Source organism: Odocoileus virginianus, chromosome 25, assembly GCF_023699985.2.
Source record: "Odocoileus virginianus isolate 20LAN1187 ecotype Illinois chromosome 25, Ovbor_1.2, whole genome shotgun sequence".
Taxonomy (NCBI): Eukaryota; Metazoa; Chordata; class Mammalia; order Artiodactyla; family Cervidae; genus Odocoileus; species Odocoileus virginianus.
Genome location: NC_069698.1, coordinates 124,038 through 150,112, shown reverse-complemented (window position 1 = coordinate 150,112; position 26,075 = coordinate 124,038). Strand labels below are relative to the sequence as shown.

Genomic DNA, 26,075 nt, shown 5'->3' with positions numbered 1-26,075 from the left:
TTCTTTCCTTTTTAACTGTCCATAAAAAGTGTTTGTGTGAGGGTGTGTGCACATGTATGTGCCACATTAAAATTCTATTTTAAAACAAATGTTTTAGTTCTCATTATAAAAAATAGTCAAGCAAACATAAATTAGGTAATTTTTCCTTTTTTTGAATGCGAGTCTTGGATTTTTTTTCTGGGTTACACTGACTTGGTATTTTACTTTTTCAAAAGAGGTTTCTTTCTCCTAAAACAGTGCACACTGATAATACTATATCATTAATGGTTTTATTGTTTTTGACTCTTTAGAATTTTGGTCTTAATGGTGACAAAGACTTAAAAGATAATTTTTTTTTTTTTTTTTTTTACAGATAGCATTATCCGAATAGTGTTTTCAACAGAAAAGAGGTGTTAGGCAATAAAAATGTTACCATGAAATAAATACAATATTGCAATGCCCCCAAAACTATTCTGTTGGCTTAAGGCAGAAGCATGCATAAAGTCAAGCATTCCAAAGAATGCCCTGCCCTAACCAAGGCATTGGTGTAGAATTCTCACTTGCCACGTGGGAGGCTGGGGACCGATTCTCAGCCAATGCAAAAGGCAGATTATTTTCTCTGGTCTTCCTTCATGGATCAGCTGGTAAAGAATCTGCCTGCAGTGTGGGCACCTGGGTTCGACCCCTGGGTTGGGAAGATCCCCCAGAGAAGGGAAAGGCTACCCACTCCAGTATTCTGGCCTGGAGAATTCCATGGACTGTATAGTTCATGTCATCACAAAGAGTTGGACACTACTGATCATCTTTAACTTTCACTTTTCACTTTCATTCCACAACTGAATGTAAGACTTAAAATACTAAGTAAGCCCATCACTGGCATTTCATTCTATTCTAAGAATCACCACATGAATCTCTATGCTGAAACCTTAGTGTCCCAGCACCCCACTTCACATAGTAAGAAGCTATAATGAACAAAGATCTTAAAACTAGACAATTTAAACATGGAATATATTTTAAATATAGGAAAAGAGAAAAATACACCTACCCAGATCTTTTATAGCAGATGAAGTCAGCATGGGATCTAAACTCACAAGGATAGCTGAAAATAGTAACCATGGGGTGGTTTTCAAAAGCAATTTATTCATAGATGCCAGATACCAAAGGATTAAGGCATAGTTAATCAGAAAGCCAGGAACTGTAATGAAAACTATCTGCAAAGAAATTTCATAGATGTAAAAATCAAATTGCATTTGTATTCCATTTTTAAAAGCAAAAGCGGATACTGGAGATGTAGAATCACATTAGAATCACATTAAATACATCAAAGGGAAATTTTCAATTATCTTACTTAACAACTATGTGCTTGAAACTCTGGAAATAAGGGAAAAAACTGCAGTGAGAGTCTTAGAATCTAAGAAATACTAGTTATAGGAAATATTATAATAAAAAGCAACTTTTATACAAACCACTACATATAAAATAGATAAACAACAGGGTCCTATTATAAAGCACAGGGAATATCCTGTAATAAACCATAAAGGAAAAAACAAATTTTTAATTATCTTGATATAGACATTGAATATAGATATGTATGTGTGAAGGCATATACATAGATACCATATAACTATACTATATGTTAAATATGTATAATATATATACACATTTAACAATGGATAAAAACTGAGGCATAGCTTATTAACACAGAGAAAAGAAAAAAAATTTAGAAAAAAGTTACAAAAGAGGGGGTGGGGGAGGAAAGAGAAAACAAAAAATCAGAAGAGTGCATGGAAATGGCAGAGGACCAGGAAAAAGATAGGAAGGAAAATTCTATTATTTCAGAACTGGAACCTGGCCTTCTGCCTTCCCACTGTTGGGAAGTTGCCTTCTATTTTCTCATATTTTCCTGTGGTAGCTATTTAGCATGATTTTATGACCAAACCGACTTGGGAAAATATGCTGATTGTTCCTTAAAGTACCTATGAGAATTCACAAATATACTCCCATGTTCATTACAGCATTATTTAAAATAGCCAAAACATTAAGCAATCTAAATGTCCATATATAGATGAATGGATAAAGAATATGTATTTTGTACATATATACATATATGGAATATTATCTTGCCATTTGCCACAATATAAGTGGATCTTGAGGGCATATACTAAGTGAAATAAATCATACAGAGAAAGACAAATGCCATATAATCTCACTTATGTGTGGAATCTAAAAAACCAAATTCATAGATTTGGAGAACAGATTTATGGTTGACTGAGACAGGCAATCAGGTTAGTTGGGAGATGGAGGTGTGAAATGCATAAGATTGGTCATAAGGCACCAATTTTCAGTTATAAAATGAGGAAAGCATAGGGACATAATATCAGTATGGTGATTACAGTTAACAGCAATAATGTATTTCATATATAGCCAACAGTATACTGATTACTCGTTCCTATTTAAAACAGAGAAAGGCCATAAGACTAGCAGAAAAGATCTACAACTAAAGATATAAATAAAAAAAAAAGAAAGAAAAAAGATATAAAGAAACCATGACAAGTCAAGTGCCCATTAACAAATGAATAGATAAGGAGATGTGGTTTTTATATTCAATATTCTGCCATAAAAAGAATGGAAGGCACCTATGCTCACCACTATACAACCAATGCAAGAATAAAACTCTGCCATTTGCAGCAATGTGGATGGACTTAGAGAACATTATGCTTAGTGAAATCAATCAGAGAAAGATGAATACTGTACATCATTTATATGTGGAATCTAAAAAAATACAAATGAATATATATGCAAAAGAGAAATAGATTCATAGATGTAGAAAACAAATTAGTGGTTACCAAAGAGAAAGTGAAAGTGAAGTCGCTCAGTCCTGTCTGACTCTTTGCGACCCCGTGGACTGTAGCCCACCAGGCTGCTCCATCCATGGAATTTTCTAGGCAAGAGTACTGGAGTGGGTTGCCATTTCCTTCTCCAGGGGATCTTCCCAACCCAGGGATCGAACCCAGGTCTCCCTCATTGCAGGCAGACACTTTACCATCTGAGCCACCAATCCCAATAGTGGTTACCAAAAGGGAAAGGTGAGTGAGGTAGGGACAAATTAAGTGTATGGGGTTGACGGGATGTGTAAAATAAGCAACAAAGACACACTGTATAGCACAGAGAATTATAGCCAGTATCTTTTAATCTCAAAATATATTGATTCACTACATTGTACACTTGAAACTAACATAATATTTTAAGTCAACTATATTAAAAAGAAAAAGAAAGCACGCCATGGAATGGGAAGAGGGGCCAGAGACACTGTAGAGTCAAGACCCACGCCCACAGTGAGTGAGCCATGACTAGAAGGATAGTTACAGCTGCAGTTTCTCTCTTGGAAGTGGAGGCAGGCGCTGCATCAGGATCCCTGGTCTGGGGGTGCTGCACCATGAAGATGATATCACTAGAACACTTGGCTTTGAAGGCCAGCAGGATTTGCTTTGGTGATAGGCAGATGGCTGTGAGAAATAGAACCTCCATTCTTAAAGGGCACACACAAAATCTCAGATGCTCTGGGACCCATGGCAGAAACAATAATTTGAAAGAAGCCAGGGTCAGACCCACCTGCTGATCTTGAAAAGTCTTTCAGAGTGGAATGATGGCCCAGAGACATAGATACAGCTGGTAGCTACTTGGGGGAACTTGTTCTACCATGTGGACCCTGGTATTGGCAAGTGCCATTTTGGAACCCCTTGTCTAGCTTATTAATCTGCAGAATCTGGCCCTGCTTGTTGGCAAAAGTATTGGAACACCTCAGGACAAGCAGCTACCTGGGTCAGGATACAGCTCTGCCCACCAGTAGGCTAGTTTCCTTAAGACTCCTTGAGTGTACAGCTATCCTGGGACATGGCCCTGTTCATCAAAAAGGCTAGGATCCAACCCCACACATCAATATACTGGTACTAGTCCTAGGATCCTCTAGGTCTCTACAGTCAGCTGGAGGAACCCAGTTTCATCCACAATCAATCTGGAAGTATCCCCAGGATGCATCCTCACCCACTAGTGGGTAGACATGAACCCAGGAACCACAAGAGCACCAAAGCCATCCTGATGAACAGGACAGCACTTGCTCCAGGCCCCCCCGCCTTGGATCATGGCCCCCCATCAGTAGTCCAATACTAGCCCTGGGACCTCCACCACCCAGCATATCAGCAAGCTAATACCAGCTCCAATACACTTTTGATGCCTCAACTGCCCACTCCTGGCATTCAGCCCTACTCACCAACAGGTCAACATGAACTTTGGAGCACCCCAGGCCCTATAATCAGCTGTGTCAGGAAGTGGACCCACCAATCAGCAGGCAGATACTAGATATGGGATCCCTGGCCCCACAGAAGCCCGCTACAGAACACAGCTCTGCCCGCCAGTGGGCCAGCCCGAGCCCCAGGGCCCCCCAGGGATCTGCAGCCAGCTGCCTGTGTCCAGGCCTTTCCCACCAGCAGCTGGCAGCACGCACACAAGGCAAAGCCTAGAAACCAGCTGGACTGGGGCCAGCCACCTCTGTCAGACTTGCCACGGTAGTCAGCCTGCTGCAAGAGACGGACCCATGTAGCTCATGTAAGAAGAACCCCTAGAGGATGTAGCTCTGGTGAAGAGAGGGGAGTGTGTCACTGGGGCACAGAGGACTTCTCCTAAAAAAGACCACTTCCCCAAGGTTGGAAAATGCAATGAACCTATCAGATACATAGAAATAAAATACATATTAGGCAGAATGATGCAACAGTGGAGTATGTTCCAAATATATATTTGAAGGAAGAAGATAAAAGCTCAGAACTAAGTGAAGTAGAGATAAGCAATCTATCTAATAAAGATGATCCAAGAATCCAGAAGATTAAATGAATAGAGTGAGAAGATGGACGTTTTTAACAAAGAGTTAGAAAATATAAAGAAGAATCAGAGATAAAAAATGTAATAATTAAAATTAAAAATGCAGTAGAAATAATCGACGGGAGAAGGCAATGCACCCCACTCCTATACTCTTGCCTGGAAAATCCCATGGGCAGAGGAGCCTGGTGGGCTGCATTCCTTGGGGTCGCTAAGAGTCGGACAGGACTGAGCGACTTCACTTTCACTTTTCACTTTCATGCATTGGAGAAGGTAATGGCAACCCACTCCAGTGTTCTTGCCTGGAGAATCCCAGGGACAGGGGAGCCTGGTGGGCTGCTGTCTATGGGGTTGTGCAGAGTCGGACACGACTGACATGACTCAGCAGCAGCAGCAGCAGCAGAAGTAACCGGCAGTAGATGAGAAGATACAGAGGGATGGAGCAGCGGACTGGAAAGCAGAGCACTAGACATCACTGAAGCCAAAAACATACAGAAAGAAAGGAGGACAGTTTAAGAGACCTCTGAAAGAACATGAAACATACTAACAGTAGCATAATAAAGTCTCTAAAGAAGAAGAGAGAGAGAGTAAGGGACAGAGGATACATTTAAAGAAATAATAGGGGAAGACTTCCCTAACCTGAGAAAGGAAAAAAATAATCATTCTATGGGCAATTAATCTGTGGTCAATTAATCTATGACAAAGGAGGAAGAAATATATAATAGGGGAAAGACAGCCTATTTGATAAATAGTGTTGAAAAAACTGAATAGCTATATGCAAAAGAATTAAACTGTACTACTTTCTCACATCCTGCACAAAAATAAATTCAAAATGGACTAAACCTGTGGAAAACTTCTAGAAGAAACCATAGGTAGTAAGATCCTTGCCATCAATCTTAGTAATCGTTTTTTTTTTTTTTTTTTGGTTTGTCTCTTCAGGCAAGAAAAACAAAAGCAAAAGTAAATAAATGGGACTACATGAAGCTAGAATGCTTTTGCATAGTGAAGGAAATCATCAACAAAAGGAAAAGATCACCTACTAAATGGAGGAAGATATTTGCAAACAGTATATCCAATAAGGGGTTAAGATCTAAAACGTACAAAGAACTCATGTTACTTAACATCAAAAACAAGCAAACAACACCATTAAGTAATGGGCAGAGGATCAGAATAGTCATTTTTCCCAAAAAGACATATAAATGACTGATAAATATATGAAAATATGCTCAACACCATTAATCATCAGGGAAATGCAAATCCTTGATTTCAACAATGTGATACCACCTCACATTTGTCAAAAGGGCTATTATCAAAAAGACAACAAATAACAAGTGTTGGGGAGGATGTAGAGAAAAGGGAAACCTTATGAACCATTTTAAATTTAAATTGGTGCAGTCACTATGGAAAAAAGATATGGAGATTCCTCAAAAAAATTAAATATTGGACTACCATACAATCCAGCAATTCCACTTTTGGGTATTCATACAAAGAAAAAGAAAATGCTAATTCAAAAAAATATGTGCACAATACCCAGTTGTGGACGTGACTGGTGATAAATACAAGGTCCAATGCTGTAAATAGCAATCTTGCATAGGAACCTGGAATGTCAGGTCCCTGAATCAAGGCAGATTGGAAGTGGTCAAACAGGAGATGGCAAGAGAGAATATCAACATTCTAGGAATCAGCGAACTAAAATGGACTGCAATGGGTGAATTTAACTCAGATGACCATTATACCTACTACTGTGGGCAGGAATCCCTTAGAAGAAATGGAGTAGCCATCATGGTCAACAAGAGTCCGAAATGCAGTACTTGGATGCAATCTCAAAAACAACAGAATGATCTCTGTTAATTTCCAAGGTAAACCATTCAATATCACGGTAATCCAAGCCTATGCCCCAACCATTAATGCTGAAGAAGCTGAAGTTGAATGGTTCTATGAAGACCTACAAGACCTTTTAGAACTAACACCCGAAAAAGCTGTCATTTTCATTCTAGGGGACTGGAATTCAAATGTAGGAAGTCAAGAAACACCTGGAGTAACAGGCAAATTTGGCCTTGGAGTACAGAATGAAGCAGGGCAAAGGCTAATAGAGTTTTGCCAAGAGAACGCACTGGTCATAGCAAACACCCTCTTCCAACAACACAGGAGAAGATTCTACACATGGACGTCACCAGATGGTCAACACCAAAATCAGATTGATTATATTTTTTGCAGCCAAAGATGAAGAAACTCTATACAGTCAGCAAAAACAAGACTAAAAGCTGACTGTGGCTCAGACCATGAACTCCTTATTGCCAAATTCAGACTTAAATTGAAGAAAGTAGGGAAAACCACTAGATCATTCAGGTACGACCTAAATCAAATCCCTTATGACTATGCAGTGGAAGTGAGAAATAGATTTAAGGGACTAGATCTGATAGACAGAGTGCCTGATGAACTATGGACAAAGGTTCGTGACATTGTACAGGAGACAGGGATCAAGACCATCCCCAAGAAAAAGAAATGCAAAAAGCCAAAATGGTTGTCTGAGGAGGCCTGACAAATAGCTGTGAAAAGAAGAGAAGTGAAAAGCAAAGGAGAAATGGAAAAATATTCCTATTTGAATGTAGAGTTCCAAAGAATAGCAAGGAGAGATAAGAAAGCCTTCCTCAGGGATCAATGCAAAGAAATAGAGGAAAACAACAGAACGGGAAAGACTAGAGATCTCTTCAAGAAAATTCGAGATACCAAGGGAACATTTCATGCAAAGATGGGTTCGGTAAAGGACAGAAATGGTATGGACCTAACAACAGAAGCAGAAGATATTAAGAAGAGGTGGCAAGAATACACAGAAGAACTGTACAAAAAAGATCTTCACGACCCATATAATCGTGATGGGGTGATCACTCACCTAGAGCCAGACATCCTGGAATGTGAGGTCAAGTGGGCCTTAGAAAGCATCACTACAAACAAAGCTAGTGGAGGTGATGGAATTCCAGTTGAGCTATTTCAGATCCTGAAAGATGATGCTATGAAAGTGCTGCACTCCATATGCCAGAAAATTTGGAAAACTCAGCAGTGGCCACAGGACTGGAAAAAGTCAGTTTTCATTCCAATCCCAAAGAAAGGCAATGCCAAAGAATGCTCAAACTACCACACAATTGCACTCATCTCACATGCTAGTAAAGTAATGCTCAAAATTCTCCAAGCCAGGCTTGAGCAATACATGAACTGTGAGCTTCCAGATGTTCAAGCTGGTTTTAGAAATGGCAGAGGAACCAGAGATCAATTTGCCAACATCCACTGGATCATCAAAAAAGCAAGAGAGTTCCAGAAAAAACATCTATTTCTGCTTTATTGACTATGCCAAAGCCTTTGACTGTGTGGATCACAATAAACTGTGGAAAATTCTGAAAGAGATGGGAATACCAGACCACCTGACCTGCCTCTTGAGAAACCTGTATGCAGGTCAGGAAGCAACAGTTAGAACTGGACATGAAACAACAAACTGGTTCCAAATAGGAAAAGGAGTACATCAAGGCCGTATATTGTCACCCTGCTTATTTAACTTATATGCAGAGTACATCATGAGAAATGCTGGGCTGGAGGAAGCACAAGCTGGAATCAAGGTTGACGGGAGAAATATCAATAACCTCAGATATGCAGATGATACCACCCTTATAACAGAAAGTGAAGAGGAACTAAAAAGCCTCTTGATGAAAGTGAAAGAGGAGAGAAACATTCAGAAAACTAAGATCATGGCATCTGGTCCCATCACTTCATGGCAAATAGATGGGGAGACAGTGGAAACAGTGTCAGACTTTAGTTTTTTGGGCTCCAAAATCCCTGCAGATGGTGACTGCAGCCATGAAATTAAAAGATGCTTGCTCCTTGGAAGGAAAGTTATGACCAACCTAGGCAGCATATTACAAAACAGAGACATTACTTTGCCAACAAAGGTCTGTCTAGTCAAGGCTATGGTTTTTCCAGCGGTCATGTATGGATGTAAGAGTTGGACTGCGAAGAAAGTTGTGTGCCAAAAAATTGATGCTTTTCAACTGTGGTGTTGGAGAAGAGTCTTGAGAGTCCCTTGGACTGCAAGGAGATCAAACTAGTCCATCCTAAAGGAAATCAGTCCTTGGTGTCATTGGAAGGACTGACACTGAAGTTGAAACTCCAATACTTTGGCCAACTCATGCGAAGAATTGACTAATTGGAAAAGACCCTGATGTTGGGAGAGATTAGGGGTAGGAGGAGAAGGGGACGATAGAGGATGAGATGGCTGGGTGGCATCACCGACTAATGGACCTGGGTTTGGGGGGACTCCAGGAGCTGGTGATGGACAGGGAGGCCTGTCGTGCTGCGAGTCATGGGGTTGCAAAGAGTTGGACACGTCTGAGTGACTGAACTGAAGTGAAGTGATGTTCATTGCAGCATTATTTACAATAGCCAAGATATGAAGCAACCTAAATGTTCATTGATAGGTGGATAAAGCAGATGAGGTATATATACATATGCACACAATGGAAGACTACTGAGCAACAAAAGAGAATGAAATCTTGTCATTTACAACAAGATGGATGGACCTAGAGGGTAGCATGCTAAGTGAACAAACAACAAAACAGAAACAGATTCATAAAGAGAACAAACAGTAACCACCTGGCGAGGGGACTGAGAGAAGGAAAGAAACAGATGTGTGAGATGAAGAAGTACAAACTTTCAGTACAAAACAAATGAGTCACAGGTTTGAAATGTACAGTGTGGGGAATACAGTCAATAACTAGTATTTTTGTATGGTGACATACTGTAACTAGAATTATTGTGATGATCTTTTTGAAAAGTATATAAATATTGAATAACTATGTTGTATAACAGCAATTAGCACAGTGATGCAGGTAAATTATATTTCAAAAATAAATAAGCAAACAAACTCATAGAAAAGGAGATCACATTTGTAGTTACCAGAGACAGGGGTAATCACAGGGAAAGTGAGAAGGAGAATTGGATGAAGACAGTGCAAAGATACAAATTTATGAACTTCTAATTGTAAGATAAATAAGTAATAGGAATATAATGTACAACAACATGATAAATATGATTAACGTTGCTGTATGTTATATAAGTTGTTAAGAGAGTAAATCCTAAGAATTCTCATTACAAAGAAAAATATTTTTTCTATTTCTTTAATTTTGTAACTGCATGAAATGATGGATAGTTACTAAACTTATCATGATAATCATTTCATGATGCATATTAATCATTATGCTGTAGCCCTTAAACTTATAAAGTGATCTATGTTGATTATATTGCAATAAAACTGAAGGAAAAAAAAGATTCTGTAAAAATTGAAAGTCCAAATGAAAAAATAAAATGAACCTGAACATGCAACTCATATCATTAAAAAATTAGCTCAAATTTGATCATAGGCCTAAATGTGAAATCTAAACCAATTAAACTTCTAGAAGAAAACATAAGAAAATCTTAGTGATCTTTAATTAGGAAATAAGTTTTTAATATGACATAAAAACACAAATTCTAAAGGAAAAATTTTTCAATATTTGGACAAATTGGACTTCACCAAAAGCAAAAACTTTTGGAAAAATGAAAACTACAATGGTACCAAAGCAGAGATTTACTATTTTTGATCATGAATCTAAGTCATACATGGAAGACAATGAAACTATTAAGTAATTATTGAAGAACCAGCTAAAAACATTATGTAATGGATTTTTGAAATCAATTTAATTGAATACAATTTATCTTTCTTAGGAATGACTTTTGAAAATAATGCCTGTAAAAGTCACTATGTAATATTTTTCACCCGGCATCTATTTGAGGCTTTAAGAATAAAGCTATAGAAACCATCTCCTACTTTTTTCTGATTAATATTTGAAAGAAATGTAGCATATGGAAATAACAAATAATGAGAAAATTAGTCTTTCTACTTGTACCCCATGACCTTGCACATTACTGTCTGTGTTGAAAGTCACATCAATATTTGGACAAATTTCTAAGGTAAGTCAAATTAAATTGAATCGTTAAAAAAAAAAAGGTTGGATTAGGGATTGCCTCACTGATGCATTGGTAAGGGACTGACTTCAAAGAAATTCTGAGGGAATTCTCTAGGTTGGTGAAAATTTTTATATCTAGATTGGGTGATGGTTACACAGGTATTTGTCAAAACTCATCAAACTGTATGCTCAAAATGTATGCACACTACTACATATAAATCATATCTCAAATAGTTTTTTAAATGTAAGAAAAATTTTTTGTAAATTTTTTTGTAAGAAAAATTTTTTAAGTTTTTTGAAATGTAAGAAAAGCCTGAACATAGATCACATGTAGTAGTTCATGAATGAATAACATTATTGAAAATAACACCTGCCAAAATAACTTCTTACTCCCTAAAATAACTTCTTACCTGCCAAAATAACTTGTGAAACAGGTAAACATCCATATCAAATGCAACATTAAAGATAATTACCGGTGTAAATAGATTAAAAAATAAGTGTGGATCCATCCATTGTATGGCATCTGCATATTCTTGGACCTAATAATATAAGACTGTTATTTTCTCATTTACCCATTAGTCTGTTAACATGGAATACATACATTCCTATCTCTAGCAAAAAATAAAAAGATACATCACAACATAGTAAGTGCTTAAGTCTTAACTCTGTTGGATTTTCATAGTTTTCCATCAGATCATTACCAGATACAGCAAAAAGTTAATGGACATCTTTATGTCTAGTGTTTCTTTTTAAAGAACAAACATAGGAAATACATTGACATAGGTACTAAAGGATATGTAGGGGATTTTCAGGCCTACAAGAGAAAGAGATTTTGGGTAGATGGATCATCATGCCCAAAATCCACAAAGGAGTAAATAATTACATCAAATTCCAGAAACTACATAATTAGCCGTGGCTTATGCAGATGTGTAAGGAAGAACAATAGGAATAAGAGACTAGGAAGTTAATGCAGTTCATGAAATAATTAATTAGTGGCATTTATCATAAAATATTTAGTTTCAATTTTTAACCCTCATTATGGGCGTCTGTAACTAAGCAGGACTCTATGGGGCCTTCCCCAGATAGACCCCTCCCGCATAGCCTCTGCTTTAGCTCCTCCCTTAAGTATCTAAATAATAGTGTCTGATGCATATCTGCTGAGTTATTTTACAGATGTGAAACCCCCACCAAATGAAAGAAATAAACACATCCCCTCAGGAGTCTGGTTGGAACCGGGAAATATTTGCAATGATTTTACTTTACCTCACCATCAACCAATCAGAGAATTGTGCACAAGCTGATCACATACCCTAGGACTCCCCTCATTTGCCTTGCTTTTAAAATGCTTTGCTGAAACCCATCAGTGAAGACTTTTTGAGCACTAGATGTCCGGTACTCACTGTATGGTACCTTATAATAGATGCTTTCCTTCACCACAATCCACTGTCAGTAGATTGGCTTTCCTGCTTGAGGGTGAGCAGAGATGAGTTTGGTTCATTAACACATCCATTCAACATTCACTCATGAAGGAAACACTGAGTACCTACTGGTTAGGTGATATTCTTGTATTTGGAACGTAATTCTTCACTGGTCTCTTGTGTATCTCTGTACATTATGGGTGGAGGCACTGATTGCTTTTCTTCCAAGAATATTTTCTTTCAAGAATATTTGTATGTACTAACAGCTTTGGAAGATACAGCAAGCGTCTCCCTCCAGAACAAAGGGCAGGTTTACTATTACTGTCCTGTGTAATAAGGATAATATCTCTCTCTGGAGCAAGGGGGAAGATGAGCTCAATGCCTATCATAAAATAATTCAAGTTCTCTAAACTCAGATTTCCTCTCTTATAATGTAACCCATTGCATATGCAGTTTTCACCTTGCCCTCTTTACTTCTCTTTATGGGGTTAATAGAATGGGACAAGAAAATCCTGAGGCTCTGGATTCTGCTATTGCTATGAGTAATAGAGTATTTTGTCTCTAGCCCAGGAGTCCCATGTGTTTTGACAGGATTGTGAAACTGTGGCATGTTAATTTATTAGATTGAAACCTGAGTAAAATCTTAGACCCTTCAGAGTTCTAGACATAGGGACCTTTCCTTTAAAGAGTTGTTGATAAATAGGAAGGTTTATAGAAATATTTAAAGTCACATTTATGTAAAATATCATATGATCATGAAACCTGTTCATAACAAATGAAGTAGTAATCTGCTTCTGATTTTTGCCTGGATATATGGTTTCCATTATCTTTTTTAACATCACTGATAGAATTTGAGAAAGTCAATCATTTTTACACACATTCCTATTTACATATTGATTAACTAAGGCAGGTGTTGGCAAACTATGGTCCCTGGGAACAAGTCTGGCTCAATGCCTGTTTTTGATAATGAAGTATTATTAGAATACAGCTATGCCAATTTACTTATGTATTGTCTGTGGCTGCTTTTAAATTACAGTGGCAGAATTGAGTAGCTGTGATAGAGATCATACAGCCTATGTAGTCCAGAATATTCACTATATGGCTTTTTACAGAAAAAAAAAAAAAAAAAACTTTGCTGCCAACCCCTGGGCTAGAGGACTATTTAATGTGCTAGTAATGCATTCTACATTCCTTGTAGTAAGTATATTCTCTCTTCTCTACCTAACCACAGCTATTCCCAACTATTTAGTATTATTATCGATACCTTGGCTATATAGTTTGCTTTTTCTCTCACTTCTAACTCCATGTAAGAGGTTCAGGGTATGCTTCTTGATATATGCTAAGTCAAGCTTAGAGAGAGCCTCCATCCTAATGGAACCCCACGAAACATTCCTGAGGCACTAGATTGGTTCAATGTCAGAATTTTCTTGGTAATGGAGCCCTGTATCAGTAGTTCAAAGTCTTTCTGGATTTCTACCTTGTTAGCCAATTTCTTGTCTGAGGTTTTGAATTATGATTAAATGCTCAGCTACTCACACTCTCAGTAGCTATGTGTATTCATTCTGAATTACCTGCCTAGGCTGAGACCTAGGCTCTGTTGACGACGTTAAACTGGATTTCAGCTCTTTCACACCTGGGTCCTTTTTCTACAGAGCTGATCTAATGTTATTTGCATTACAAGCATATATGAACTGGCAGAGCAGTGAAGAGATATGCTTACAAATTTCCTTAAGCCATCTTTGTATGAATCTTAGATATACTAAGAAAAATAAAACACACATATTTACTATACACACCTTGTCAGATGTAAAACTTAGCATTTCAAAACTGCATCCAAGTAAAAATAATATCACAGGGAGAGGAATTGGAAAATCTTTCAGGTGTTGGTTCAAAAATGCTGCAAAAAATATGTCTATTGAAAGGCAATGAGATATCACACTTAACAGAACTTTAATTTGATATAACTTTTTAATATGAAGACAATGAAATATAGAAATATAGCAAGTAAGTGACAAAACAGTTATTGAAGCCCTCCCTCACACTTAAACACAGAGTCAGTATAATTGGTAATCTACTAAATTCATACTTTACTTCTTTTATGATGTGTATAATTTCCTTAGAATCTTTAGTAAACATTGCTAGTAATCATTGGTTCTTGGGTTACTACTAAAATATTTATAGTAATTTATGTACATGCTATAAATCAGATATTCATTTCTTAAGAAATCCAGCAATGAGGGATTAATAAATAACTAAAATGAAATATCCTGGCTGATTCTCAGTATAACAATGAGGAATTAGTATAACAATGAGAAAATCTAGCTACCTTCCCTGGTGGCTGAGAAAGAGTCTGCCTGCAACGAGGGAGACCTGGGTTTGATCCCTGGGTCGGGAATATGCCCTGGAGAAGGAAATGGCAACCCACTCAAGAATTCTTTCCTGCAAAATCCCATGAATGGAGGCGCCTGGCAGGCTACAGTCCATGGGGTCACAAAGAGTCGGGCACGACTGAGGAGCTAGCTCTTTCACTTCACTGCCTGTTGGAAAACCGATCATGAGCGCTTGACTTTGTCATTCTCTCAAAGTGCAATAAGCAATATCACAGCGTTTCCTTCAGTTTAATGTTTCCTAATTCTTTGTAATACAGTTCCTAATCAGGTCAAAGGATGCAAAAATTGTGCTTTCTTTTGATTTCTACAGTGTTCTGTTCTTCTCATAAAAGTTCATCATATTTTACTATTTGGATAAAACTCAAGAGAACATCTGTGCCATGCCATGCTAAGCTGCGTCAGTAGGGCTGGACTCTGTGGCAGCCTATGGACTGTGTCCCTCCAGGCTCCTCTGGCCATGGGATTCTCCAGGCGAGAATACTGGAGTGAGTCGTCATGCCCTCCTCCAGGGGATCTTCCCACCCAGTGATCAAACCCAAGTCTCTTATGTCTCCTGCACTGGCAGATGGGTTCTTTGCCACTAGTGCCACATAGGAATCCCAAGAGAACACCTATCAAGGGGTTAAAAAGTGACTGAATCATTCAGAAGACCTATCACTTTGAAAATTCTTTTTCCAAGTGAAGAAAGCTGTGGGACACAGCTAACTTAAAAATATGGATGAAACTATAGTTTATGATAAGGCAGGTTAACAAAATCCCTAACCTTTGATTATCTGTTAATCTGATTCAATTCACCACATCACTTAAATCTAACCATAACTTAGCAAGTAAGAAGGTATGGATATTCTGAACTCAACAGAGGTGAAGAATATGAATCAGATTTACATGGTCTCTCTTCAGGCGTAGATTATTATTGGATTCATTTGATTGAAAATCTTGGGATAGAGGTATGAATTTAGAAAAAAAAAACCCACTAATTTCCTACTACTGTTACCTCCCTTACCTCCCTTAATTCTATATGGTGACATATACAAAATACATCCACAGAATACACTGAAATAAAAAAGAATTGCACCCACCTCCAATTATACAGATCAAAGACAATATTAGAATGATTTTAGGGAGTTCCTGAGAAGTCTTCAAGAATGAATGCCTAAAAACTTCCATCCATTCATCAGTAAACCCTTTCCGAAAAGAAGTGAAATTAGAAATTTGGTCCTCCATCCTGTGGTTTCTCACAGGCTGTCTGAATCCAACTCTCAGGACTCTGCAAAACTTGCCTAGAACAAAAAGAAAGTTATATTTTTCTTCTTGGTGGCCTCCTAAAGCTTTTCTTAAAAAAATAAAGAAAAAGCCTATATTTGTCCTTATTTCCAGTAATTTCTTAGAGTCTGCCAAAATTAGGGATGTGGCTCAGAGGTTAAAGCGTCTGCCTACAATGCGGGAGACCTGGGTTGGACTCCTGGGCTGGGAAGATCCCCTGGAGAATGAAATGGCAATCCACTCCAAGAGCCTGGAGAATCCCATGGATGGAGGAGCCTGGTGGGCTACAGTCTCGCAAAGAGTCAGACGCAACTAAGCAACTTCACTTTCACTTTCCTCTTCTATGATGTTTTCTGTTTAAATGATAAAGAAAAAGTACAACCCCAAGTAATAGAGACTGTCCAGTGTCATCCTGTGTTCTTATGATGCCAGGCACTAATCAGCTATTATTCATGCTGTATCTATTCAACTGAAAAGAGGATTTTTCATCTAGCCAGTAATCAGGACCACACGCTAGTACAGGTTACTTAGTTCTCAGGAGGGACAACTGAGGGGTTTGCCATCACTTATATGAGCTTATGGAAGCATGTTCAGGCAGCTATTCCAAAGTGGGAAGTGGTGGAAGGGGCAGAATATTCTGATCTCTTTTCTTGTTATATCCAGAGAGAAATCAATAGACCATGATGATATTCAATAATAATCATCTTTTGTCTGCTTCAAGACATTCATGGGCCAGATTTTCTCTAATTTTTAAATATTTTTATAGCAACTAAGGACCTAAGAAAAATATTGAAACCAAAATGATTTAAAGCAGGAGAATTGTTACATGTTTCCATTGTTACTTCTTGGAAGAAGAACAAGGGCCATGATGTGTCTCGGTCTGAAGAAATAGGTGATAGCTGCAGTCTGCCAATCTCATTTGCTTCCCATGGTAAGGAACATTTTACATCAGGGTCTTAAACTTCATGAAGGGAATTCTTCCAATTTTATCTCTCCTAATATTGGCTTAACATTTTCTGGCATCTCTTAGCATCTCACCTTGCTGCCTCACTAAGCAATCAATTAGTTATTACTAAACTTCCTCTCATGATCCAGCAATGTCTTTTTCACTTTCATGTTTCATATACTTTTTGGATTCTTAGACTATCTAAACAACCTTGTGAAAGAAGACTAATTAAATAAATGTATGCTTATTGTGAACATTTTTGAAATATATAAACAAACATTTCAAAAACAGGAAAAAATTTTGCACAATCATGTCATCTAGTAGCTCTTATATATTTTATTTACACAATTGGGTTCATCCTTATATAATCATATTTTCTGCTTCTTTCCACATGGTATTATATCACCAGCATCAAAGAGCCTTGCAAACACTGTGCCATATTAGCACCACTGTGAAAGCGGTAACTCTGGTCTGACTGCCCACATGCAAAGGTCTGTTGGGCTGAGGCTTACAGCATAAAAGACTCTGGGCAACCTGCTGTTGGCTTCAATTTTCTAATTTGTATAGTTTCCCAGTCTGTGTAATTTCTCTCCTTGTATTTATAACTTTCTTTGAAATCACTTGGGGAGATATGATAACACTGGTGATGAGTCTTATCCCCACGATTCCTATTTAAATCAGTCTGCGTGGCAGCCTGGCTCCCCAAGTGATTTTAATGTTGTAGCCAAGGTTAGTAACCACTGTGCTTCACCCAATTAAAAAGCAACCTTGCTCAATTTTCTGTCTCTAAGCTAACATTTTTTTCCCAATATTCTTTAGTCAGGTATTTTGAGAAAGGTTATCAGTGTCCTTCTGGTGAAGACCCCAGAAACACATCTATAGTTGACAAGCTTGGTGTATTATGTGTCTCAGTGAGGGAGATATATCCACCCTGGGGAACTGTGGTAGGGGGTTTCAGTAAAAGGATGTTAGAAAGAACTAGTTATGGATCTGGGTAATATTGGAGAGGGAGGGTCTAAGGAAGTAAGACTTTATTCTAATTTGGGTGCTGTCAGAAAGTAAGGACAATTCTGTGGTTGGGTACTCAATAACTCTTATCTACAGAGAGAGCAAACTGGAATGGGGATAAAGCTGTGCTGAGCACAGAAGCAGCAGCCACTCGTTTTAGACAAGAATGAGAGGTATTCGGTATTGGATGGGTTGCATGGTGACTTGTTCTGTCCAATTTTATTATCATCTCATAGTGACCTCATTTGATTTTGATGTTCTGTGAGATTATTTATGTCAAATGAGAGAACAACATGGACTAGCTGTGAGCATCACACCAGTTTGTGGTAACACCGAGTGACACCTAGCCCTGAGTGTCAGACCAGTTTCCCAGTGTCTGGGGTTGCTTTTTTCTTTTTCTTTTTTAACTTGTTGGTTTTATTTTTCCTAGAAGAATTTCTAAATTCCGCAACCTCACTGTAACATGTTAAGAACTGGAAGTAGACCAGGGGATCTTGATAATAGAATACTGATACAGCAAAGTAAGCTCAGTTATCCTTCTAAGACAGACATTTTTAACCTTGGCTACATATTAGAATCAGAGAGTTTTAAAAATACAGGTATTTACCTGGGTGGCTCCCCAGAGGTTAATTTACTTGGTATAAAGTGCAGCCTGAATATTGGGAACCTTAAAAGCTTCCCAGTGATTCTAATAGTCAGCCATTATTTAGAAGCACTGCTCTAGGAGAAATCTGTGCCTTAGGGAAGAACACTGAAAGACTGGTGTATTTGCTCTCAAAATCAAACTGGTTAGTAAAATATTGTCAATGACACCTATTAATTTTCTCACTGTTACAAAGCAAAAGGGCTTGAACAAAAATGGAAAATATTTTCTGCATCATAGTTATATATTCCTATATGCTCGCAGAATTTAATACAGTTAAGGAGTCTATTGTCTTCCAAACTAAAAGCAGGGATACATGATCCCATAAGCAGGTTTCTCATTTCTAAAATAGCTTATTTGAAAACCTTAATAAGTGTTTGTATATTCAATTCTAATAAATCCCTTTAATAAAAGAATAAAATTACCCCAAATCTTAATTATACTTGAACTTTGGGGAAATACATGATCAAACTCAGAAGAATTTCACTCTTTGGCTGTGAAAACTCAAATCAGTTTCTTCAATCTCCACTCCAAATTCTAACAAACCCTTACTCCCACAAAATGATCTCATGTTAAGTTAGCATGTAAATGCTAATATTATTCAAGCTTGACACTTTTAAAAATATGGGTAAAGAAGTAGCAGTTTAGATTAAACAGATTTTCAATGTAATTCCAATTTTTATTATTCAGCTTAAATTGACTTTTAACAATTTTGAATAAGTTTATAACTCCATGTCACATGCATTAAGGAAAAAAATACTGATTTGCCTTAAAATTGCCACATGGGCTTCCTACATTAACTTATCGGGAAAATTAAATAATGCCTCAAATCTCTTTCTGTGGGAGGTTAATAGTTGTCCTTTCAAATGGCACATGGATTTGTCCCCAACAACAGTCAGCCTTGAGAAATTCTCTTTCTCATGGTGTGGAAATCATACTGATTCACTCTGTCCCTGAAAATGGGAAATATTATTTCCTTTTAATCACTACTTTTTGCAGGAATTAAGTGACAAAAGTATCCTGAAAAGAGTGCTGTGGGAGCCCAGTAATCTTAAGAAGCTGCAAAGTGCTCGTGATTTTTGACAAATAAAAAACTGGACTTGGACTCTCTGACCACACAACACACATCTTCTTACTCACAGACGCTGTGAAGGTGGGCGGTCTGTTGCCTTCCTAAGATTTCTTCACTAGAATGGGCCCTTCCTCGCTCTCGGCTCTGCTCCATACACCTAAGATTAGCCATGGCGTCAGTGTGGTCTCCTCTTAGTGCCTTGTAAGGCAGAGAGAATAAATACTAGGTAGGTGAGCAGTTTGGAAAGTTGATATGGGAAGTGTAATGGAGGAGAGGCAGGGGCTAAGGGACAGAAATTCACACCGGGAGGCTGGTTGATCTTCGGGAAAGTCATAGGAAAGGTGGAAAATTCAAGATGAATGGTTGGCTGAATCTGTAGCTGGAATACTGTGAAAGCATTTGTTTCCTCTTTGAGGAACAAAGTACCAGCAGGGAAGGGCAATTTCCTGAATGGGAAGCTAAAGGAAGACTCACCATCCAGAGCTTCAGGTGGAGTATCATGTAGTATGTAAGTGATGGGTGGAAGGGAGCTAATCCGTTCATCCACAAACAGCCACAACCAACTGCAACCTCATTGACAGTTACTTGCTCTAAGCCCCGCCCCTGGCCTGCACCCATTGGCTTTAAGTTCACAACCCCTGACTTGATTGACTGACAAAGTACAGTCATTGGAAGTGCTACACAGCATCATTACCTCTGAACATCTATAACAATCCTTGAAGTATTAAGGCTGTTGTATTTTAAAAATAAATAAATACATAGGCGAGGGTGAAAAGGAAACTCCAGAAATTGTATTGCTATATTAATTTAAAACTTAGGAACAGTAGATTTGTGGCAAAGAGCCAATGGACACTGTTTTCCCAGAATTCTAGTGGAAGTGAGATTCCTAGGTAAGACAGAGTTGTAGAAAATTTGAAATATGAAGATGGATGTTGCTGAATTAGGAAACAAAAGAGAGAGAGAGAAATAATGGCTAGTGTAGCCGTATGATGGAGAAGGAAATGGCAACCCACTCCAGTATTTTTGCCTAGGGAATCCTGTGGAAAGAGGAGCCTGGTGGGCTGCCCTCTATGGGGTCGCACAGAGTCAGACAGGACTGAAGCGATTTAGCATGTGTGCATGCATTGGAGAAGGAAATGGCAATCCACTCCAATATTATTGCCTGGAGAATCCCAGGGAAGAGGAGCCTGGTGGGCTGCTGTCTATGGGGTCACACAGAGTCGGACACGACAAGCGACTTAGCAACGGCATCAGCTGACCACATGAACCCACAGTGGAAGTCAGTCACTCAGCCCTGTCTGACTCTGTGAGCCCACGGACTGGGGCCAGCTAGGCTCCTTTGCGCATGGGATTCTTCAGGCAAGAATCCCGGAGGGGGCAGCCATTCCCTTCTCCAGGGGAGCTTCCTGACCCACAGGTTGAACTCGGGACTCCTGCATTGCAGGCAGATTCTTGACCAACCGAGCCACCAGGGAAATTCCATTCTAGCCATGTAGGAGAATGCAATCAAGACAGGCAAGATAGAATTTAGACCCATTTCTTTTTTCTAAACATAATATGAAAAGGATATTTTCATTGAAATTGCTTAGTTTTAATCCCATAGAGTGGATATTCATATTCCCACTCTCATCGTAAAATATTTGGGTAGGAATACTGGAATGATTTTGAAATTAAACACTTATTTGGCATGTGTGATACTTCTTTATAATTTTACTCAAAGTCTGTGAGGCTATTTGGATGGCTACAAAAGGGATGTGCAGAGAAGAAAGGTCAAAGAATAGGGAGTGAAACGTGAACCCACCAAAGACAGAAGTAAAAGCTAAAGAAGTAGTGATCAAATGATCCTTCTGGTGGGCAGAAAAGCATTCAGAACCTTCATATGTGTACTTGTAGTGGCCACAAAACAGTAGTCTTTGTTGAAGAAAATCATCTTCCTAAAGTTAACAATGTAAATCCATCTGGGGGATGGTTAGTCAAAAGAAACTAAGTAAAGCTTTTAAAAGTGATAACGTTCACATAACGTTTTAATGAAATAAAAGACAAGATTGTTTCTGAGTAAATCATTTAGATAGAAATATATCACACGCAGGATCTTTTTGTTGTTGTTTAGTTGCTAAATTGTGTCTGACTCTTTTGAGACCTCATGGACTGTAGCCTGCCAGGCTCCTCTGTCGGTGGGATTTCCCAGGCAAGAATACTAGAGTGGGTTGCCATTCACTTCTCTAGGGGATCCCCCCTACCCAGGTATCAAACTTGCATCTCCTGCATTGCAAGCAGATTCTTTACTGCTGAACCACCAGAGAAGACCTTCTATTATAAAAAGTCAAGTCGCTCAGTCGTATCCAACTCTTTGTGACCCCATGGACTGTAGCCTACCAGGCTCCTCAGTCCATGGGATTTTCCAGGTAAGAATACTGGAGTTGGTTGCCATTTCCTTCTCCAGGGGATCTTCCCGACTGAGGGATTGAACCCGGGTCTCCCACGTTATAGGCAGACGCTTTACCATATGAACCACTAGCTAGAATTAAATTAATAAATGAAGCAATCACTATATCTATTTACTTGTGAGAAATATATTTTTATTTTTTGTTCTCTGTATTTTATCTCTTTCTCCAGGCCAACTGAATTCCACCCCTAAAACTACAAGGAACAGGTATCTGTATCATTCTTTTTTCTTTTTTTATTTGTGTGGAATTCAATGGAAGATAATTATGGTTTGTTTCTACAGTATCTACTGTGAATGATCTTATAAAATTCCATTATAGAAATGTTTTCGCTATGTCCCATAGATTTGAGATCTTTGTGTGTTTATTTTTATCTCAAGGTACTTTTTTATTTCTTTGATTTTTTCTGGTAATCTATCAGTTACTTAGTAGCATATTGTTTAGCCTCCATGTATTTGTGGGCTTTTGTATTTTATCCTGGCAATTGATTTCTGGTTTCAAAGCATTGTGGTCAGAAAAGATTCTTGATGTGATTTTAATTTTCTTACATTTATTGAGACAAACTTTGTATCCTAGAATGCAAGGATACAAGGATCCTTGTATCCAAGGATCCTTTGTATCCTTGGAGCATATTCCAAGTGCACTTGAAAATAATGTATATTCTGCTCCTTTTGGATGGAATTTTTTATAATTCTACTAAGTCAATCTGACTAATGTGTCATTTAAAGCAAGTGTTTCCTTATTACTTTCTTCCTGGTTGATCTATCCATTTATCTAAGTAAGGTGTTACTCCAGGTAGCTCTTGACTTCCTACTTTTGCATTCCAGTCTCCTATAATGCAGAGGACATCGTTTTTGGGTGTTAGTTCTAGAAGGTCTTGTAGGTCTTCAGAGAACCATTCAATTTCAGCTTCTTCAACATTACTGGTCAGGGCATAGACTTGGATTACTGTGATATTGAATGGTTTGCCTTGGAAATGAACAGAGATCATTCTGTTATTTTTGAGATTGATCCAAGTATGCATTTTGGACTCTTTTGTTGACTATGATGGCTACTCCATTTCTTCTAAGGGATTCTTGCCCACAGTAGTAGATATAATGGTCATCTGACTTAAATTCACCCATTCCAGTCCATTTTAGTTCACTGATTCCTAGAGTGTTGATGTTCACTCTTGCCATCTTCTGTTTGACCACTTCCTTGATTTTGCTTTTATTCATGGACTTAACATTCCAGGTTCCTATGTAACATTGCTCTTTACAGCATCGGACTTTGCTTCCATCACCAGTCACATCCACAGCTGGGTGTTAGTTTTGCTTTGGCTCTGTCTCTTCATTCTTTCTGGAGTTATTTCTCCCTCTTCTCCAGGAGCATATTGGATACTTACTGACCTGGGTAGTTCATCTTTCAGTGTCATACCTTTTTACCTTTTCATACTGTTCATGGGGTTCTCAAGGCAAGAATACTGAAGTGGTTTGCCATTCCCTTCTCCAGTGGACCACGTTTTGTCAGAACTCTCCTCCATGACCCACGCATCTTGGGTGACCCTACACAGCATGACTCATAGTTTCATTGAGCTAGACAAGGCTGTGGTCCATGTGATCAGTTTGGTTAGTTTTCTGTGACTATGTTTTTTCATTCTGTCTGCCTTCTGGTGGATAAGGATAAGGGGCTTATGGAAGTTTCCTGATGGGAGAGAGGAGGAAACTGAGGGGGAATCTGGGTCTTGTTCTGATGGATGGGGCCATGTTCAGTAAATCTTTAATCCACTTTTCTGTTGATGGGTCATGCTGAGTTCCCTCCCTGTAATGAAGATAATGGCAACCTCCTTCAAAGGTCCCAAGCACACACTGCTGCACTCAGTGCCTCTGACCCTAAAGCAGGCCATAGGGGACTGAAATGCAAAAGTAAGAAGTCAAGAGATACCTGGAGTAACAGGTAAATTTGGCCATAGAGTACAAAACAAAGCAGGTCAAAGGCTAACAAAGTTTTGCCAAGAGAATGCACTGGTCATAGCAAACACCCTCTTCCAACAACACAAGAGAAAACTCTATACATTGACATCACCAGATGGTTAATACAGAAATCAGATTGATTCTATTCTTTGCAGCCAAAGATGGAGAAGCTCTGTATAGTCAGCAATAACAAGACCAGGAGCTGACTGTGGCTCAGATCATGAACTCCTTATTGCCAAATTCAGACTTAAGTTGAAGAAAGTGAGGGAAACCACTAGACCATTCAGGTATGACGTAAATCAAATACCTTATGATTATACATACATATTGGATCTGATAGATAGAGTGCCTGAAGAACTATGAACAGAGGTCTGTGACTTTGTACAGGAGGCAGGGATCAAGACCATCCCCAAGAAAAAGAAATGCAAAAAGGCAAAATGGTTGTCTGAGGAGGACTTACAAATAGCTGAGAAAAGAAGAGATGCCAAAAGCAAAGGAGTAAAGGAAAGATATACCCATTTGAATGCAGATTTCCAAAGAATAGCAAACAGAGATAAGAAAGCCTTCTTCAGGGATCAGTGCAAAGAAATAGAGGAAAACAATACAATGGGAAAGACTAGAGAGCTCTTTAAGAAAATCAGAGATATCAAGGGAATATTTCATGCAAAGATGAACACAATAAAGGACAGAAATGGTATGGACCTAACAACAGAAGCAGAAGATATTAAGAAGAGGTGGCAAGAATACACAGAAGAATTATACAAAAACGATCTTCATGACCCAAATAACCACAATGGTGTGGTCACTCACCTAGTGCCACACATCCTGGAATGTGAAGTCAGGTGGGCCTTAGGGAAGCATCACAACAAACAAAGCTAGTGGAGGTGATGGAATTCCAGTTGAGCTATTTCAAATCCTAAAAGATGATGCTGTGAAAGTGCTGCATTCAATATGCCAGCTAATCTGGAAAACTCAACAGTGGCCACAGGACTAGAAAATTTCCGTTTTCATTCCAATCCCAAGAAAGGCAATGCCAAAGAATGTTCAAACTATTGCACAACTGCACTCATCTCACATGATCAGTTCAGTTCAGTCGCTCAGTCACTTCCGACTCTTTGTAACCCCATGAATCACAGCACGACAGGCCTCCCTGTCCATCACCAATTCCTGGAGTCTGCTCAAACTCATGTCCATCGGGTTGGTGATGCCATCCAGCCATCTCATCTTCTGTCATCCCCTTTTCCTCCTACCCCCAATCCTTCCCAGCATCAGGGTCTTTTCCAATGGGTCAACTCTTCGCATGAGCTGGCTAAAGTACTGGAGTTTCAGCTTCAGCGTCAGACCTTCCAGTGAACATCCAGGACTGATCTCCTCTAGGATGGACCAGTTGGATCTCCTTGCAGTCCAAGGGACTCTCAAGAGTCTTCTCCAACACCACAGTTCAAAAGCATAAATTCTTCGGCACTCAGCCTTCTTCACAGTCCAACTCTTACATCCATACATGACCACTGGAAAAACAATAGCCTTGACTAGATGGATCTTTGTTGGCAAAGTAATGTCTCTGCTTTTTAATATGCTATCTAGGTTGGTCATAACTTTCCTTCCAAGGAGTAAGTGTCTTTTAATTTCATGGCTGCAATCACCATCTGCAGGGATTTCTGAGCCTGAAAAAGTAAAGTCTCTCATTGTTTCCATTGTTTCCCCATCTATTTCCCATGAAGTGATGGGACCAGATGCCATGATCTTAGTTTTCTGAATGTTGAGTTTTAAGCCAACTTTTTCACTCTCCTCTTTAACTTTCTTCAGGAGGCTTTTTCGTTCCTCTTCACTCTCTGCCATAAGGGTGGTGTCATCTGCATATCTGAGGTTATGGATATTTCTCCCGTCTATCTTGATTCCAGCTTGTGCTTCTTCCAGCCCACCATTTCTCATGATGTACTCTGCATATAAGTTAAATAAGCAGGGTGACAATATACAGCCTTGACACACTCCTTTTCCTATTTGGAACTTGTCCATTGTTCCATGTCCAGTTCTAACTGTTGCTTCCTGACCTGCATATAGGTTTCTCAAGAAGCAGGTCAGGTGGTCTGGTATT

General features: G+C 38.7%; 1 protein-coding gene and 1 long non-coding RNA gene across 6 annotated transcripts in view; one reads left to right on the top strand and one right to left on the bottom strand.

Moving 5' to 3' along the window:
* SLC9C1 (solute carrier family 9 member C1) overlaps nucleotides 1–20,158 on the bottom strand; it is a 103,342-nt gene extending 83,184 nt beyond the window's left edge. For 3 of the 4 annotated variants that reach the window (XM_070454896.1, XM_070454897.1, XM_070454899.1), the window contains exons 1-6: nucleotides 20,059–20,158; nucleotides 19,653–19,741; nucleotides 15,732–15,932; nucleotides 14,059–14,159; nucleotides 11,255–11,383; nucleotides 1,025–1,190 (exon numbers count right to left, since the gene is read on the bottom strand). In XM_070454896.1, coding sequence (XP_070310997.1) covers nucleotides 1,025–1,190; nucleotides 11,255–11,383; nucleotides 14,059–14,159; nucleotides 15,732–15,932; nucleotides 19,653–19,737 — 682 coding nt within the window. In that variant the 5' untranslated portion in view covers nucleotides 19,738–19,741; nucleotides 20,059–20,158. The remainder of the gene's footprint in view (nucleotides 1–1,024; nucleotides 1,191–11,254; nucleotides 11,384–14,058; nucleotides 14,160–15,731; nucleotides 15,933–19,652; nucleotides 19,742–20,058) is intronic. The other variant, XM_070454898.1, reaches the window with a different exon arrangement.
* LOC110145449 (uncharacterized) overlaps nucleotides 1–26,075 on the top strand; it is a 50,630-nt gene that overhangs the window by 16,790 nt on the left and 7,765 nt on the right. For both annotated transcript variants that reach the window (XR_002316216.2, XR_011483444.1), the window contains exon 3: nucleotides 22,201–22,237. This is a non-coding gene — a long non-coding RNA (uncharacterized lncRNA). The remainder of the gene's footprint in view (nucleotides 1–22,200; nucleotides 22,238–26,075) is intronic.